The sequence below is a fragment of the Chamaea fasciata genome, unplaced genomic scaffold (genome assembly GCF_029207755.1).
Source record: "Chamaea fasciata isolate MVZ Bird 193981 ecotype frontalis unplaced genomic scaffold, bChaFas1.0.hap1 SCAF_8, whole genome shotgun sequence".
Taxonomy (NCBI): Eukaryota; Metazoa; Chordata; class Aves; order Passeriformes; family Sylviidae; genus Chamaea; species Chamaea fasciata.
In genome coordinates, this window is record NW_027094093.1 from 20,160,788 (window position 1) to 20,177,892 (window position 17,105).

General features: G+C 41.9%; 1 protein-coding gene across 2 annotated transcripts in view; it reads left to right on the plus strand.

Moving 5' to 3' along the window:
• Positions 1 to 5,820: 5,820 nt before the first annotated feature.
• STK39 (serine/threonine kinase 39) overlaps positions 5,821 to 17,105 on the plus strand; it is an 83,882-nt gene continuing 72,597 nt past the window's right edge. The window contains exon 1 of one of the 2 annotated variants that reach the window (XM_066190005.1): positions 5,821 to 6,146. In XM_066190005.1, the coding sequence (XP_066046102.1) occupies positions 6,116 to 6,146 (31 nt within the window). In that variant the 5' untranslated portion in view covers positions 5,821 to 6,115. Of the gene's footprint in view, positions 6,147 to 6,452; positions 6,665 to 17,105 lie in introns of those variants that run through there. The other variant, XM_066190004.1, reaches the window with a different exon arrangement.

Here is a 17,105-nt window from a genome sequence, read left to right on the forward strand (position 1 = left end):
TTAGTTTGAGTTCTATTTTTAATGCCCTAACTGGTGTTTTCATCTTCCTAGAGTAGAGGCTACTCATTTGCTGGATTTACCACATGTTGCTGTGGTTTTGTTTCAGACATTATTCCATAGCTTGTCTTAATCCAGGAAGATTTATGAGATTTAGCTGATACACAGGAAAAGATTGTAAGTTCTGTACTTTCCCCTTTGGGTAGTTTCTTGCAGTGTTTCAGCACTTCATTAAAATAGAGGGAATTAGAGCAACAGGCAATTTTCTGAATTAAAATCTGAAGGTACACTGACAGTACTTTTGATCTGTCATGTGACTCTGGAAATTAATGGTGGGTATGGCAAACACTAACAAGAGAAACACTCAAGAGTTCTTGATGTTGAGCCCATGTTGCCAGGACTCTGAGCACACCAATTGGATTTGCAACCTCTTTCCCTAGAGTCTTTCCCTTCAACACCTAGAGTTTTACTGTCTGTACTCAAGGCCAGCTCAGACATGGGGCTGCTCTGTAACCTCAGATCAAGGTGCTGTGAAAAAAACCAAGTTGCAAGACAGAGGTATGAGAAGCTGTGCCTCGGTCCTCAGCTGTGTTCAAGCTCAGACCTTTGCCTATGGTTCTTGCCTGAGCAATGCTGTGGCTATGCTTGGTCCTTGCCTGAGCCTACTTACACTGTAGTAGAGCTCAGTCTTGCACCCTGATTATCCTGACCTTACCTTGCTGACTGAGCTCTCTAGCTGCAGCTTGGACCTGCCCTGTCCCTAGACTCACCTGGCAGTCCCTGGACTGTTGTTAGCTGACTGTGGCTGCCACCCCTGGGCCTGTCCAGGCTCCTGAGAGGATGTCTCCTGCTTGGTGTTGCCACTGGCCCTGCTGCCTCACTGACTTGTGGCTCCCAGCTCACCTGCCCTCCTGGGCAGCCCAGCCCTTGTTGCTCCCTGACATGACCTACTCAAGCAGAAGCTCTTCATTAAACTTTAAACCTTTCTTCCTCAAGGATGACCTAGACTGAGCAGCTCTGCCAGTCCTGTAAAAGCTGAGCAGGCTGACCTGAGAGATAGGAGCCTGAGCTTTTTATAAGGATCAAGTTTGACTGGGAATCTTGTTGACTTACTTGAGGGGAAAAAAAAAAGTAATCAGGCACACTTACGGCATTTGGATTACAAAATTATTTCAACTTACATCCCCAAAACTAAAAGGAAAACCTTTAGAAATGTTCAAATCCCAAGAACCCAAGCACATTATAAACACTGCTGCATTGAAGCTTGTAGCTTTCAAGTAAAATATGAACTGTTTCTTCCTTCATACTGTAAAAAGAAAATTAACAAAGGCTAGGGTCATTTACTCAAATGATGAATGGCCTTTTGTAATTAAGGTATTGTTTTGGTCATTCCATGACCATCTAACAAAGCTAAAACTGTGCTCCATCTTAAATGGTGGAATTTCCTATTCCCCACTATGGCCACATTTTTTCTCCTGTCTCCCTTGTTTCTCCCGTCTATTGCTTGTTTGGCTAACCAGTGACTAGCCAATGTTTTCAGATGAACCAAACCAGGAACTAGCTGTCAATCAGATTAGATCCCTGATCTTGTGAGGCAGTTTGAAATCTCATCCTTAGAAAATACATATTACACTCCCAGTTTTGCTACAGAGTTCTTTTATGACTTTTAGCAAATCCCTTAAGCTTTTTCTGTTTTTACTTGGGAAATTGAGGTAATTATACTCCCCAGTCCTTTTTAATGTGAAGATTAATTTATTAATATGCATGAAATATTCATATCCTACAGTGATGAAAGCCATAGAAGCTCCTAGATCGAATCTTTTATATATTTGAATTTTATTCATTCATAGCTGTGGAGAGTTTATTCCTGCTAAAAGCTTCATTTAGCCAGACACCTCCACATCATCTTAATGATATTAAACTGTAGTTCAAAAGCAACAATATTTAGTTCATTGTCATTTTCATGGTGACTGTATCCTAAATTCATTCAAATAATCATAGTGGAGATTGTGATTCCTGCAGGTTCCAAAAAAGGCTATCGTTGCCAATACATGAATGTCTAGCATGTAAATATTCTAAATGTATGCAAAATTCTGAATTTTGAATGTTTGAAATGTATAATGATTGATGTGCCATCATCATTCAGGTAATTAGCCATTGGGGCTCATGGTGCTGGAATGAGCTAGTAATATGTAGCTGGTGAATTTAATGTTTTGGGTGGTTTGGCAGCAAGAGGAAGTTAACAGCACAGTGTGTTCCCATGGCCTTGTTTGAAAAGCTGGATGGGGGGATGTAAAGGCTCAGCTGCTGTTACAGGGGTTCCCAGCATACAAAGCCAGCCGTGGCATTGAGGAACAAGCTCTGATAACACTGAGGCTGTATCTGCTCTCCAGCTCTGCAGAAAAGTTCATCCAGACTCTGTAATTGTTTTTAAGTTATGTCCTCAGTATCCCTGTCAGGGCTCCTCACTTTGAGACAAAGATGTGAGCATTTCCTCTACCTGTGGCCTGAAAACCAGGCTGACACAAAATACCTAAAAAAGCTTGTTGCAAGGACCAGTAAAATCTTGGGGTGCGACACACAAGTCAATAATTAAAAGGCCCATTTGACTATACAGCCACAAACTTTAGCTTAATGGTTATTGGCTCAATAATCATTAATATCCAGAACACAGCTCTTTCCTAGGATCTTAAAAGGACTAATCTGCTGAGTGGAACAGCTTGCAAAGGTTTACAAGGGGGGGTGGTGGGGGGGGGAAGAAGAAAAGGGAAAAGAGAAGGCATCAAGGCCTTCAACCAAGGGAAAAAATAGAAATGGCTTATTTTGTAAAGTCAGTATACTTTGATGGACATTAACTTCAGTGAAACTTAGTAAGAACTCAGCTGACAGTGCCATTGGAATCGAAGACTTTTCAGCGTAGATGTTCCAGTGTTTCCATCTCAACATGAGGACAAACTTCTTTAAGTATTGCAGAGCACTGGAACACACCGCTCAGGGAGGTTGTGAAGTCTCCTCCTCTGAAGACATTTGAAACACACCTGGACACATTCCTGTGTAACTTGCTCTAGGTGACCCTGTCTTGGTTGGGGCAGGGTTGGACTGGATGATCTCGAGAGGTTTCTTCTAACCCAAATGATTCTGTATTAAGTAGAACGCGTTTTGTAACGTGAATTGCCAAGAAGATACTCGTGTTCTCTGTGAGCAGAAACTAACCTAAGCTGTAAGCTTTGGTGAAAGGAAGCATCCTAGTAACAATTATGGACATGCTCCCCATTTAACTGTGCATTCACTAGAGGAGAAGGGGAGCTTGAAAGCATTTGTCTGCTCCCATCAGCACCAACTGCTGTTGTGTCAGCCTTCATATCTCATGACATTGTTTAAAGCACAGTCATCCCTCAGTACTACCAAATTAGAGGCTTTCAAACCTTACCTACATAATTGCAGAGGGCTGTGCTGCTGTATGTGATAGCCATAACTGCATCTTTAGGCCATTTTTGGAAGAGAGGGTGGTTTTACTTCACTCATTTCCCTGAGGCAGAGTAAGTGAAAGTAGTGGGAAGAGTTCCTTCTCACTCTGGGTTAGTCTGTGGTAGGTTATATTGCTGTTTCAGTTGCATCTGCTACCTTTCTATTCAGAAAAAAATGTAGTTTGGGTGGATGCTGTCCCTTGTCTATGTTACTAGCATACATACCATTGCTTATAAACCCCAGTCCTTATGCTTGTTTGTGATTTTATATAGGTATGCTTATGTTTGAAATTAATTAGCTGGTCTGCAATGTCATTGTAAGCACCAATGTTATCTTGCCTAAATTCTGCAAACCTAGAAAAGGAGTCTGAGTTATTTTGCTCTGAACACTTTTTTGTCCCATCTGCAGAGGGTACTGTGGTCAACTTTCAAAAGGTCTGAGTGTGGCTTAACTCTTCTGCCACGGTGACCAACATGGTTTTAAATATTGCCAGTTTTGATTGTAACCTGACTGTGTAAAGCCTTTATGCTCTTTGGAATCAACTGTTTGGTGACCGGACTCAGTGACCCAGACAATCTCACGGAATCCAACATCTTCAAGCACTCAGAAAGACCAAATCACATTTAGACGGGACCATTCGGAACTGTCATCAGTTCGGAGAACAGTGATTTATTTTTACATGAGTCCTATCAGTTTCTCTGGGAGCTCCAAACCCCGCGCGGCCAAGCCCGGGGCTGCAGCGGGGGGGAGCGAGCCCCGGCCCCGGCCCCGCGCTGCCCTGGCAGCCGGCGCGGCGGCGAGACCTTCTCCCGAGCTGTGTCCTGAACACTTCCCGCGCCTCCGACTGCTGATCAAATTGCTGTCCGGGAAGGGTCCTCCTGTAGAAGCTGCTCATTTCAACGAATTACAGAGTGTAAGTGCACTCTAGAAATCCCCAAATTGTAGGGATTGGTCGGACAAATTGGTGCAATAATCAGGACAAAAATAACTATAATGGCATCAGATGTTTACCAGCAGCTGAAAGACTGATATGGCAGTAGCATCACAGAAATTCGTGGCTCAGAAACTAACCTGCAACCTCCTCCCCCCGCAACAACAACTGAGTACAGATGGAGAAGTTGGCTGTTTTCCATCAATAGTGAGTAACCCATTTTCTCTGCTGATTGATTTGGCCTGTGCTGTTGCTCTTTTACTGGTTTTTTTATGCTATTCCTGGCAGAAAGGTCTTGGCATTAAACTTAATGCTGAATGACAATTTAATACTTCCTCTTCCAGGTCTTGCTGACCTTTAGTTTTGTGGCAAATAATTTCTAATTTGTATATAGGAAAAAAACTTCAATCATCTAGCTTCTAAAAATGAGATTGAAAGGAATCATTAGTTTAGCACAAAAATAGGCAATGTTTTTATTCTACTGCTAGAAGTCTCTATACTAAGCTGAACTGTTGCTTGTGAGAAAATAGAAGTGCAGTGCACAAATATTTGCAAGTTGCTGATACACCTGATGAATCATTAAGCAGTGGTTACAGCTTTCTCAGCCACACAACAAAATAGAAGTAAGCGTCTTTCCTTTTTGGAATAACCTTCAATTTACAGAGTCCTCGCTGAATTAACCACACACACAAAAAATAGTTAGTAAAAGGGCATTATCCCGAACTGAACAAAGTACCTAACAGGTGTTAATTGTTACGTGTATCTTTTCTTGACTTTATATCACACTTCATCATATTTCCTAACAATTTGTGAGGTTCCGTTCTTTTAGACAGTGCTGTAGTTTTCCTGCTTGCATACTGTATTAGTTCTAATTGCCTTAAATTCATTCTGTAGCAGGAAGTAAGATTTTGAAATATATGGAAATTTTATGCTACCACACTTCTTCTCAGAGCTCCATAAATCTTAAAATGCAAAGCATTCAAAGTTGGAGTGAGACTTTAGACTACACTAGTAACTATTTTCTAAATCACTTCATAGTAAATAAAATCCTCATGATATCATTGATCACTTGACACTAGCAAGAGTATAGAAGAAAAAAAAAATCCACACTGTTATTAACAGCAGAGTTTCATTTAACCCCAGGTTGGGTTTTTTTAACCTTGCATTGTATAATGGGAAGCACTAGAGACATTTAATCATGATTCTTATTTGTTTAAATCACTTGGCTCTGGTTAGCTAAGGGGAATATTTTCAACCGTCCTCAGTGGCACGAGCTGAGGCAGTGCCTGCACTGAAGTGACACGGCGCAGCTGTCCTACTCATCCTGGAGAGGGCTACTCGTCATATGGTGATTTAAACACTTGGCAGGACTGCAGCACGATCACCGCTGAAAGCAAATGCTTTCTTCACGTCCTCAAATTGGAATACAAGTCATCTTGCAGCAGCGTTCTCAGCAGCGACGCTTCTATGTGAGCTGTGCTCCAGAGCAGCCTGTGTGCTCACGCTATCGGCCTAACAGGTGCTTTGGCATCCGCCACGCGACGTGCCTTCCCTCTCCGCAGTCCTGCCCGGCCGCCCGCTCGGCCCCGGCGGGGTCCGGCAGCCCGCCGGCACGGCCGTGGCCTGCACACGCTCAGCGCACCGCCCCGTGCAGGACCTCGCAGTGCTTCCAGCCGCACAGAGCATCCCGGCGAGCCGCGGGATGAGCGGGGAAGGGCCATGGCCAGGGCTGCCGCCGGCAGGCGGGCAGGTAGGTTACGGGGCGCTGGGGAAGGCGGCGAGCGCCGGGGTGCGCGGGGCCGCTCCCGCGGGGCGCCGCCGCCAGAGCGCCGCGCTTCTCGCACGGACGGGGGCGCGTCCCGGGCACCGCCTCGCTCTGCCGGCGCCGCACCGACACCGCCCGGGGCCGCCGGGCCCAGGCACCGCGCTCGGGCTCCGTCTCTCCGCAGCGGCGCGGGGCGAGCGGCCGGGGCCGGCGGCGACGCCCGCCTCTGCCTCCTCCCCCTCGGTGCCCTGCCTCCTCCCTCCGCCGGGCGGGCGGCCGGCTGCGCGGACAGGGCGGGCGGGAGGCAGAGCGCGGCTGAAAGGTGTTGCTGGAGGGGAAGTTTGGAGAAGGTCGCCGGGTGCCTGGGCGCTCCGGCAGCATCATGGCGGAGCAGGGCGAGTCGCCGGTCCACGTCCAGCAGCCCCAGCCGGCGCCCGCGCCCGCCGCCCCGGCCGCCGGCTGGCCCATCTGCAGGGACGCCTACGAGCTGCAGGAGGTGATCGGTCAGTGGAGCGGGGGCGCGCCGGGGCGGGGAAGGAAGGCAGGGATGCCGCGGCCGGCTCCGGGCCTACCGGCGCTCGCTCTCCCTTAGGCAGGGCTCGTTCACTGCGGCGGTCGCACCCGGCACTGCAGCGGCGGCTGCTGCAAACTTTATCCGCCCGGCAGCGGGCGGCCCCGGGGGGCGGCGGCTCCTGCCAGAGCCCGCCGCGCCCCGCCCGGTGCGGCTCGGTGGAGGTACCGCTGTCCTGCGGTGCATCGTCACTCCAGCCTTGAGCTGCTGGTTTGCACTGGGACCCCGGCAACTCCGCAGATGCGCTCTGTGTGCTTTGTGTGTCTGCGCTCTGTGTGTCCGTGGATGCGCACATGTGCGTGCATCCGCTTAGATTACTCTGCATTTTTTCCGGTGTTTTCATGGGGGAGGTAAATCTCATCCGTAGATCTGCTGCTCACGTGACAACTCTCTCTTAATCAGTATATATGCATATATAAGTATATATATATATTTAAACTATTTCCTCTTCTCCTTTACTGTTTGGTCTTGTTTGCATCTCCGTGTACCCCTCGGCCCTATGCCCGTCGGTGGCACCTAAGGCCAGTGGGACATTACAGCTCCATTCTCACCCCAGCCGACCTGCTTTTGACTCGCTTTGCCATGAGAAGTTTAACCCGTCTGCTGGCCTCCTCCCATGTCCCTGTAGGAAGGGGACTTTCTTGCTTGTGTGCTTCAGCACTTTGTTCACGTGTCCAACTAATGCGGATCAGATGTGTTCAGTCTCCATTCCCTTTATTTGGATAAGATTATTTTGAAATTTACTTTGTGAAATGATAACTGTTATTGAAAGTATGTGCGATGGAAAGTTCTTCATCTCTTGGCCTAGATGCTGCTTGTTGCTAATGATCTACTTTGGGAAGACTTGCTTTTATTTCTATGTAACATTTTAAACTTTTGGCAAATACTGCAGATGGCAAAGAGCAACTCTGATTGCTGTTTCTCACAAATAAGGCCACTTAAGTGAGAAAAGTCGGGGCGACTTGCCTGCTAATGCTGTTGATTATCTTCAGTCTTACACTAATTGCTAATTGTTGTCGGGCTGATGACAACCATAACTGCATGGTATCGATCTGGAAGTTGTGTGTACTCAGCTTTGTCATTAAGCTTTTTTATTTTCCACAGGCAGAAACAAAATAGTTGAGAAAAGTACTTCTTCCTTAAAATGGCATGGCTTTTTGTTGACTCGGGTGGTACCTTTGTGTTTCTGTTTGTACTTCCAGGCTGTGAATAGGGACTAAGGAGGGATGAGAGTTCAGGTCCCTGGAGGTGGCTGGCTTGGTTCGGTATTGAGCAGGTGTTGCCTGTGGAGGCCCCCCAAAAGTATGGGTTTACTGGACAGAGGACTTTGTCTTCCTCAGTCTGGGGAATGGATCAAAGTTAGCCAAGTGGAAGTGATTCTACTGGCATAAAGGTGTATCTTTGCTGAGGAGTAGATCCCTCTTCTAAGGTGAAAAAGGCCTCAAAGGTGTTGGATAAGTCCTTGTCTAGGGTGTAATATGAATCATATGAGTTACTTAAATAATAGTTATTTTCTGTTACGGTACCTGTAGAATGCCAGTGTGAGAATCTCCTTTAGAAACTCCTTTCCACTTTATTCTTTCCGCTTAAAAGCTTGTATCTTTTGATATGTAAACTGTAATCCGAACTGCTAATATATATTTATATGCATCCTTTGAACAAGCGGATGCTAAATCGGACTAGCGGATACTGATCTGTAGAGAAACTTTTTTGCTAGTTACCAATAGATGCTCCTAAATGCTGATGTTATTTAACTGAATGCTTAGGGAGTAAATTGAGGTCAGGGTGTATTGAATCAGATTCTTGGACACACTGAACTTGCCTGCCATAATTTCACTTAACTTAGGTTTCTCCCATGACTTTCTTTGAAAGTTGCTGAGATTTATTTTGTACCACTTGACTAAAAAATCTTGTGCTTAGTCAAAGATGTCTTTTTTCATTAAGACCTTTTATTTGTTCTCTTAATTTACAGGAGACTCACTATGAGATTAAATTTAGTCTGGATGGTATTAAAAATAGTAAAAAACCCCAACTGAACATGCCCCACCCCACTTTCTAAAAAAACCCCAACCAAACCAAGGTTTCTGTAAATTCCATGGGTTTGACCACATGCTAACATAATTTTGGAGCTGTAGGATGAATGTTGTTGGTTTTAATGAACATAGTAAGGGACTCGTAAAGAATCTTTTTTATATCTGAGGGAGGAGAGAATGACACAGTCTGAACTTGGTTCCGCAGCAGCCCTTTGCATGGGCAGTGCCAGGGTTAATTGCATTGTGAACAGGGGTAGTTACCACTTGCTGAAACAGAGCTGATCACCTCTGGAAAGCACTACATACTTCTCCCTGAGGAGCTGGGTAGTGTCAGTTGAGTTCAGTTACAACAGCCCTTTCCCAGTTAGATGGGAAAAATAACAACGCGGTGAAGCACCATTGTGGGCTTTGCAGGAGGAAAGATACGCCATCGTGGTTTATCGCAGTGCTTCCCAACAGAACAGACTTCAGCTTCCTTGGTGACTAAAGCAGGGATGCAGAATGGCTATTTTAGGAATGTTTAAAAGTTTTGATGGGGATTATGAAATGAAGGTAATTGTTAGTCTTGTGGGCCATCTCCATCCCTTGGATTTAGCAGTTTGGAGAAGTTCTATGCTTCCTCTCTATGAGAACATGAAGTTTGCTTATTGCTCATCTGTATAGAGCCACACGCTGTGTTGAAAACCAAGGCCACATGATACGGATTTCCAATGAAAAAGCTTTATTTTTTCATTTTCTGTCTGTTGTATCCTTCATGGTGGCTGGGAGATTCGGGTGTGTGCTGAGGAGAAAATACTAGCTTTAAGGGGTGTTTCTTATGAGATGTTATTCCAAGTCTGCTTTATTTTTTAGGTGGCTGGGCAGTTCTCTGTAAACTCTTTGTGTGCCAAAGTTTCATGATCCATTTAATCTGCTCTAACAGGCAGCTGCTGAAAGGATCGCATTGATCTGACAGTGAACTAGTTCTTCTGCTGGGTCAGTTTTCTGCTGGATCAGATTCCCTGTTTGACTTGCTGCATGGCTTTGTGATTGATAGGTTTGATGCAAGGAAGAGGCTCTTCCGGTTAATCTTTATATTTTCTGGAGTCGGAGAAAAAAATTCTGAGTGCTCTCTCTAAATCTATAGTGTAAAGAGGAAAATTTTACATGAATTCAGATTCATACAGGCTGTCCATATATAAAAGCACTTAGGCCTTAGAAGGGGTTTCCTAATTGTTAGGAAAGGAGGATCCAACCAACCTTCTGGCAGTAGTTACGGAGATAAGAACTGTAATTGCTGTTAAGGTAGAGCCAGATTTAATTTAGTGTAGACCTGGGAGATCTCTTTCTAAGATTTTAATGCATTAAAATGCTCAGTGGATTTTAATATGTGTGGAGGGGATTTTGTTGTTTATTGGTTGTTGGGGGTTTTTGTGGGGGTTTTTTTGGGTAAGATTAACATGACTTAGATTTTAAAAAAAGCAACTAATAAAAGCAATACCATGAGAGGTGTTCTTATACAGTTTGGGTTTATAACCAAGTATTCAGAATAAAATAACTGAAATAGATTTCTTTGAATTTGTCATGTACATATGTGAGGTTTTTTTTCCCCCTCAGAAGCAATATAAATCTTCATAGAACAAGCATTTAAATGGTAATCAACATTAACACTTTATTCAATTTTTATTTTTTTTCAAATCGTCTTTCTACCTTTCAAATTGTGATGAGCCCTGTACCATCTGGATGAGACAAAGCAGTATTAAATCCTGGTTGTTGTTTTTGTTTTACTTTTGGTGGTGTTTTTTTATTTTATTTTTTGCTTAGGTGTGATCAAATTGCTTTGACTTTATTTTGGAAAACTACTTTGGAGTTGATGCTTCTCTGCCAGATGTCACTTATTGTCATCCTGCATTGACAGAAGGTGGATTCTGTTGTGAAGAAGCAGTGGATTATCTTGTGATTAGGTTGGAAACTAGTGTTTCCATTATAAAATAATATTTTTCTCTCCTGCTGCCACTGATTTGGAAAATTATTTTGGCTGGGAAACGACCAGAATTAGATTGGAATAAAGGGTTACTTTTATGAGATGGATTATCTATATTGGCTGCAAATCATTAAAAAGTGACCTTAGTTGAACTTGTGTGTTTGTCTAGTTTCTTTTTCTAACTTTGAGCTCAAAAATATCTTGTGGTTTGTTGCCTCATAAGGTACAGTGTTGCTAAGTCAAATGTGTTGGTATTTTGAGTAGAACAAGTTGCCATGTGAGACTGATTCTGCTGATTTTATGGTTCTTATTGTAAGCAGCCTGTGAACTGCTGTTGGTTAATGGCTCTGGGGTCTTTGGTGGTGTTTCCAGGGTATGTTATTTACTTTTTTTTCCCCCCTCCCTTGCTGCATGTATTGCTAATGGCTCTTTGTCTGACAGAGAAGAGCCTCCTGTGTTTGTTGTTATCAGAGATCTTTGACTGTCAGAGCAGTCTGTGTTTATGATCCTCAGGAAGCCATGTTCACATGGGTAGTGCTGTATGCTGTTTTGAAAAGCTTCTCCATAGTTAGAGGTAAAATTACAGCACTGTGTTGTTGTTCTGTTAATCAGATGCTCATGTCTCATTCACATTTTCCAAAATTTCGTATCCCTGTGCTGAATCAGGATTTTTTTTTTAACATTTGAAGGTTTTTCTTTTGCAGTAGTTTTTATGTATGTGCTGTAAATTATATCACACTGTGCTGAATGAAATACCACACTAGCGACTAAAGCTATGGCAAAATTCCATATTTGCTCTTGCAAAACTTCCCTAATTCTTGCATGAGAAGCTGCATAATTCGATAAGTAATACTTAAAGCTACCTAAGTCTTTGTAAAAGACCTTAAAAAACAAAGTTTACAAAACTTTTTGTAAATGAAAAAATGTACCTGCCTTAATTCTGCTCCAAAGTAAATTCTATTCCTTACCAGTAAGTCTTAGAAGTTACTACGGCAGTCCAAGCATATTTTACATGCACATATTAAATGCAGCCTTTATAATATTAATTGTAACTTAATACAACTGCAGCTTGACAGGAAGAGTTTAGTTTTGTAAATTAAATTTTACGTTTTGGGGAATAATTGGTTGAGATTTTCCATCTGCTAATAACCATCTGTAGAAACTGTGGAAATAATAAATCCCCATTTAGTATTTTAATAAGGAGTGGTTTTTAATTCAGTTGCCAGGGTAAAGGTGGTCATGGTGCAATTTTAAAACACCTTGTGGAACATTCACAGTGCTGTGCTGCTAATGAGGTTGTGCAGAGCTTGAGGTTGTTAATTATTTGCTTTGTCTCCAAACCCTAGTGTTGGAGAAGGGACCTCTGTCTTTGCTTTTTTTTTTGCTTTTTTTTTTCCTTTTTAGATGGAAATGCATTAGAAATACTGAGATCGGAGATATGGCCATACATAGCTGTAGTTTTCATTGGTTCAAAGAGGTTAAACTTTAAGTGATTCAATGTTCAAGCTTTGTTATATAATCTAGTGACTTTTAAAACAAAATTAACTCATGCAATTGGAAAATTGGAATTCATACTTGTCAGGAAAAAGATTAGAAAATTAATTGTAAGTTGTAAAAAAAAAAAAAAAAAAGCTTCCTTTGGGTTTCTCCTGATTGCAAGTAACCAGGATATTAACCTTGTTTTAAAGTTACCTTGTTAACTGGAAGGGTAGAGGAACATATATCAACACATCAGGCAGTTGGCTGGTGCTGTGTAATGGTAATTTATAGAAAATATGCTTTCCTGCTCTTCTGATCTGCTTACTTCCCTATTGGTTGGCTCCCTTCTCCCTGTGCTTTTTCTTTCCCTTCCGTCCACGTTCTTCTCACATTTAAGGCCGAATATCTCTGGAACCTGGAAAGTCCTGGTTCCGCAGGAGTTGCTTGAGTGTTAGAAGAGGAGCCACTCTACTGGTGAGCATGTAGAAATTTGAAGGGATTGCATGATTTTGCCTCTTGCTAAGTGCTACACCTGGAAGGCTTTTCATCTTCAGAGTAGAACTACTTCTTGTAACCAGCATTGTGCTTTGATGGCAGGGGCCAAGTCCAGAACTGGCAGAGCTATTTTAGATTAGGTCAAATGTTGTTCTCAAACAACTTAAAAATTGCTTTACTTTTCTCTGCCAGTCAAGAATCACTTTCTCTTAAGTCCTAGACCAATTGTTTTTGTTTGTTTTTTTTTCCAGAATTTGTTTGTCAAATGGAGCTTCTCTTTGTTAACTGAAAACAAAACCATGTCTGTTCTGATTGGCTTGAGGGGAAAAAACAGTTAGCTCTCCATGCAAAGGAGATGTGGGGGGCTCATATAGTGGCTACTTGTCCAGGTCGTATTTAATTCTTGTGTGCGCTGCCTTGGTTCTCTATTTCTCTTCCCCCATTTGACCTTCCAAAATAATTTGGAGCTGTAAGGCAGCAGTTGATAGAGGCTTTTTATTCTGCCAGTAATAATAGTAATTCTTGGTGTTTAAAGAATGGGCCCTAAAAATCAAATTCTGGTAGCTACTCTTGTTAATTTCCTGGGTTTGCTGAAATTACTGGGATACTGCTGAGCAGAGGTTGCAGAGAAGCACTATGCTTGCAGCACTCGGAAAACAAGTATGTCACTAGGACATTTTCTGGTGCCCAGAATTAAAAGTGAGTTTCCCCCCACCCCCAAAAAAACATACTTAATATATATAGATACTTCTTACCCTATGTAAATAAAGAATGAGCTGTATTGAATGAGTGGAATTTTTCCTTATTTCTGCCTTTTACAGCACAACCTCTCCAGTGGAACTCTACTAGATTTCACTGTTTCTTGCTAAGTTTGAAGGTCTTTGGATGTGCACAAGGGTTGCATGTTTGAAGTTTGTGTGTGTAAGAACATTATCATGCAGCAGTGGCAGAATGAGGTGAGACTGGTATGGTATAGAAGTCTTGAAGAAAGAATTCTCTGTAAAACCGTACTTTTTCTCTCTCTTTATATACTCATATATATCTATCAGTCTTCTTATGCACTGTTCTAGATTGTCTTGTTATGAGATCACCTCTGTAAATGAAACAAGTGTTGTTGAATGCTTGTCTCTTACATTCTTTGCTGGGGTTTGGCTGCTGTCCTCCCTTGCTGACCCTAGGGTTCTGTGGTGGTGATGCAGCTTCCTCCTGCACAGTGCTTCTGGCTGGAGACCATGCTTTGGTAGCAGTGCTGGACTGAAAAGATGGGGATAAAAAACCCAACCTTGCCCTGAAGCAGAAAATGTAATAATGAGAAAAAACAAGGGGAGTATACCGGGACAAACAAGCTATCAATCATGTACCTAACAGTGCTGGAGGAATCTGATTCTTCCTGAAACTGCTGTTGAGTCAGAGTTACTTTGAGAACTGGTTAAATTCAGGAGATAGATACTTGGGGAGTAGTAGTAAACAGGAAGCAGCTTAATCTTCATGGAGAAATGTGCATGCTTCCTGGCATTTATGCAGTCTTCATCTGGCTGGTGACTGTTCTGTAGAAGATTTATGTGGCAGTGGTGAGATGCTGAGAGTGCTGATGAAGACGGTGAGTTTTAAAAGAGTTCCTCTGAACAATTCCCAGGTACATTTTTCCAGGGTTGCTGTTTGTGACAGTCCTGCGGCCTGCTTGGAAGAGAAGCCCAGTGAAAAGTTTGAACAGTGTTCTCCACTTGTTAGCTGAAATAATAAGTTTGTGGCATTAGTGGAGTTAATATTTTCAGTCCTTTGCCCATAATGTTTGACTAGGTATATGATTTTACTGAATAGTTCAGTGTAACTGCAGTATGATAAATTAGCTCCATTAATCCTTTGTCTTTACAAATAATGATTTCTGAATCATTTCATTAGCCTAATTATTCCTGTGGAATAATTAGGAATACCTAAATGCCTCTGAGGTATTTTGAGTGTAAGTTAAATATAGATGAAACTTGAGAATGTCCTATTGGCTAATGTAATGATTATGTTATACAGCTTTTGAGCTATGCTTCTGCACTTAAAGAAATTAGAATCAGACTGAAAATTTGAAGCTTTTCTGTGTTTCTAATCATGCTGTCAGAAGAATTGTGTACCTACAGGTTTTGAAGGTCAAGATCCATGTTGGATGTCTATGTGCCAAGTATAGTTGCTTCAGGGTAGTGGTACAAAAATAGTTAATTTTACTGACCAGAAAAATACTGTGTATTTGTTAATCATGGTTTCTGTCTTTTAGGAGTAATACAAACAAGAGCATAAACTTGGGCTATTGCTTTAGACTTCTGAGAAGCAACATACTTGGATTCAGAAGCATAGTCATTTAATTATAAAGTTGCTTTTTCCTTCTCACTTTTTTGCTTTGAAAATGTTTTATTACAGGGACAGAATTTAAGCTTATATCTTATTCCTCCTCATGTCTTGTGCTTCCAGACTCTAAGCCACTTCAGACTAATAGTAGAAACTTCATTAGAATTAGATTAGAATCACCTAATGAAAATTTAATGGTATGATAGTATTTATATTGCTCCAACTCTTCCACTGTTTCATGAGAAGCAATATATGAGAAATAGGTAAGTTTTCTGCTTGTAATGTGTGGTCACAGTAAGCTCAGATTCTAGGAGGCATATTTTGTTTGGGTGCACTAGCTGAAAATGATTTGTAGCTCAGCACTGCTGTATTAATTAGAGATCTTTATGACACTAGAGTAGCAATAACGCCTTTGTTTTGGTAGATTGCTGTTTTTCATTCTCGGAAGAGAATGATGCACTATGTGGTAACATCCGGAATACTTAGAAAATACTGTGTTCATAGTATTAGAATTGTTCCAAGTGTTTACTTTCAAACTAGATGAGAAACAATAAAATATGCCAACTAAATCAACACCAGAATTTGTTCGTAGTGCTACTTCAGAAATGAATAGTAATTCTTTTTTAACAACTTTTTTCTAGGCAAGAGATCTGACTCAGCATAGCAAATTTTCAATTTTCCCTATTTTTACGAGGGAGTTCTGTGGAGTTCTGATGGTACCTGGTGAGGTAACTTTGGATTCCACAGTGAATACCAGATACCGAGTTCTCCCATGGTTATACAGAGACATTTTCAGTGTGGGTTTTGCCTTCCAGATTTTAAGAGTTCTATGCATATTGAATAATGGTTTCTATGTTGATGATGACACAACCGGGAGAATGAAGTGATGAGAATCCATGTTTCTTTTCATGTGAGGATGAATGGATAATAACATGGCAGATAAAATCCATAAATTCTTAATCAAATTGTATTCTTTGCTCTTTTTCATGCTTTTTATTGGGAAAATGCAGAATGAGTATGGTTTTGTTGGATACATTCATGTGGAGTAGTCCTTATCCCATTTGTCCTTATCCCATGGCAGCCCCAGCGTGGTGTGCCCGTGCAGTACACCTGAGCCGCAGGAGCAGCGGCAGCCTGGGCCAAAGAGCCCGCTGCAACGTTTGGCTGCTGCTTTTTGTTTCTTCTTCCCTAAAAAAATTTGAAGTGTGAGTGAAGTTGGATTCTTTCTCATTTTGAAGGAAGACAGAGTGTATCTGATTACAAAACATTTTTGAAAAAAAAAAGTTTTCCTCAATTTCTCCAGTTTATCCACAACTGGAGAAGGCCTCATGCCTCATTGCTCTTCTTCCCCTCCTCTGTCCTTTGAGCTAGTTTAACAGCTAGTTATTTTTCATTACACCCAAAGAAAAGTATTCCTTCGAATCTTTTTGAATAATGAACTGTTCCGTGTAATGTTACTCATTGTTCAATGGCATGTGGATTTTCTAGTACTTAAGTTTGGTGAATTCACAAGTTACCTTTATATGCTGATACACTGAAAGTGAAGGCATTTTAGGTATTCATTAGGTGAGTACAGCTAAACACCCTCTTTACTGTCTGATGTGATACATGTTGTTTGTTGGTGGTATTGAATTTCCAATTCCTGCTCTGCAACTCCTGCCAATTGTAGTAAAATTAATATTGATACAGAGCATAGTTTATTTTGCCCTTGCATGAAACATGTTTCACTTTTTTCTTCCTGATATGTCAGCTCATATGGAAAATAATGTGATTGAGAGGAAAGATCATTCCGGGTATAGAACTTGACTTTTCATTGCTCAATTTAGTTTCATACCCTTTAGTTCATTAAGCTCTTAAACTGCTATACTTTATATTACTTCATAATCACAACTTTGGAAACATGATAGTAAGGGGACTGTAAGCAGACTAGATGTATAAAGTGGTTTTAAGATACCTCAAGCAGACCCAAAAGCCATGGAATTTCTGAAGAAAGCATAAGTTCTGCAAACTTGAGCAGAGATACTTTATTTGCGTTTCACATTTGATGCCCATTAATGTATTGAATGTTT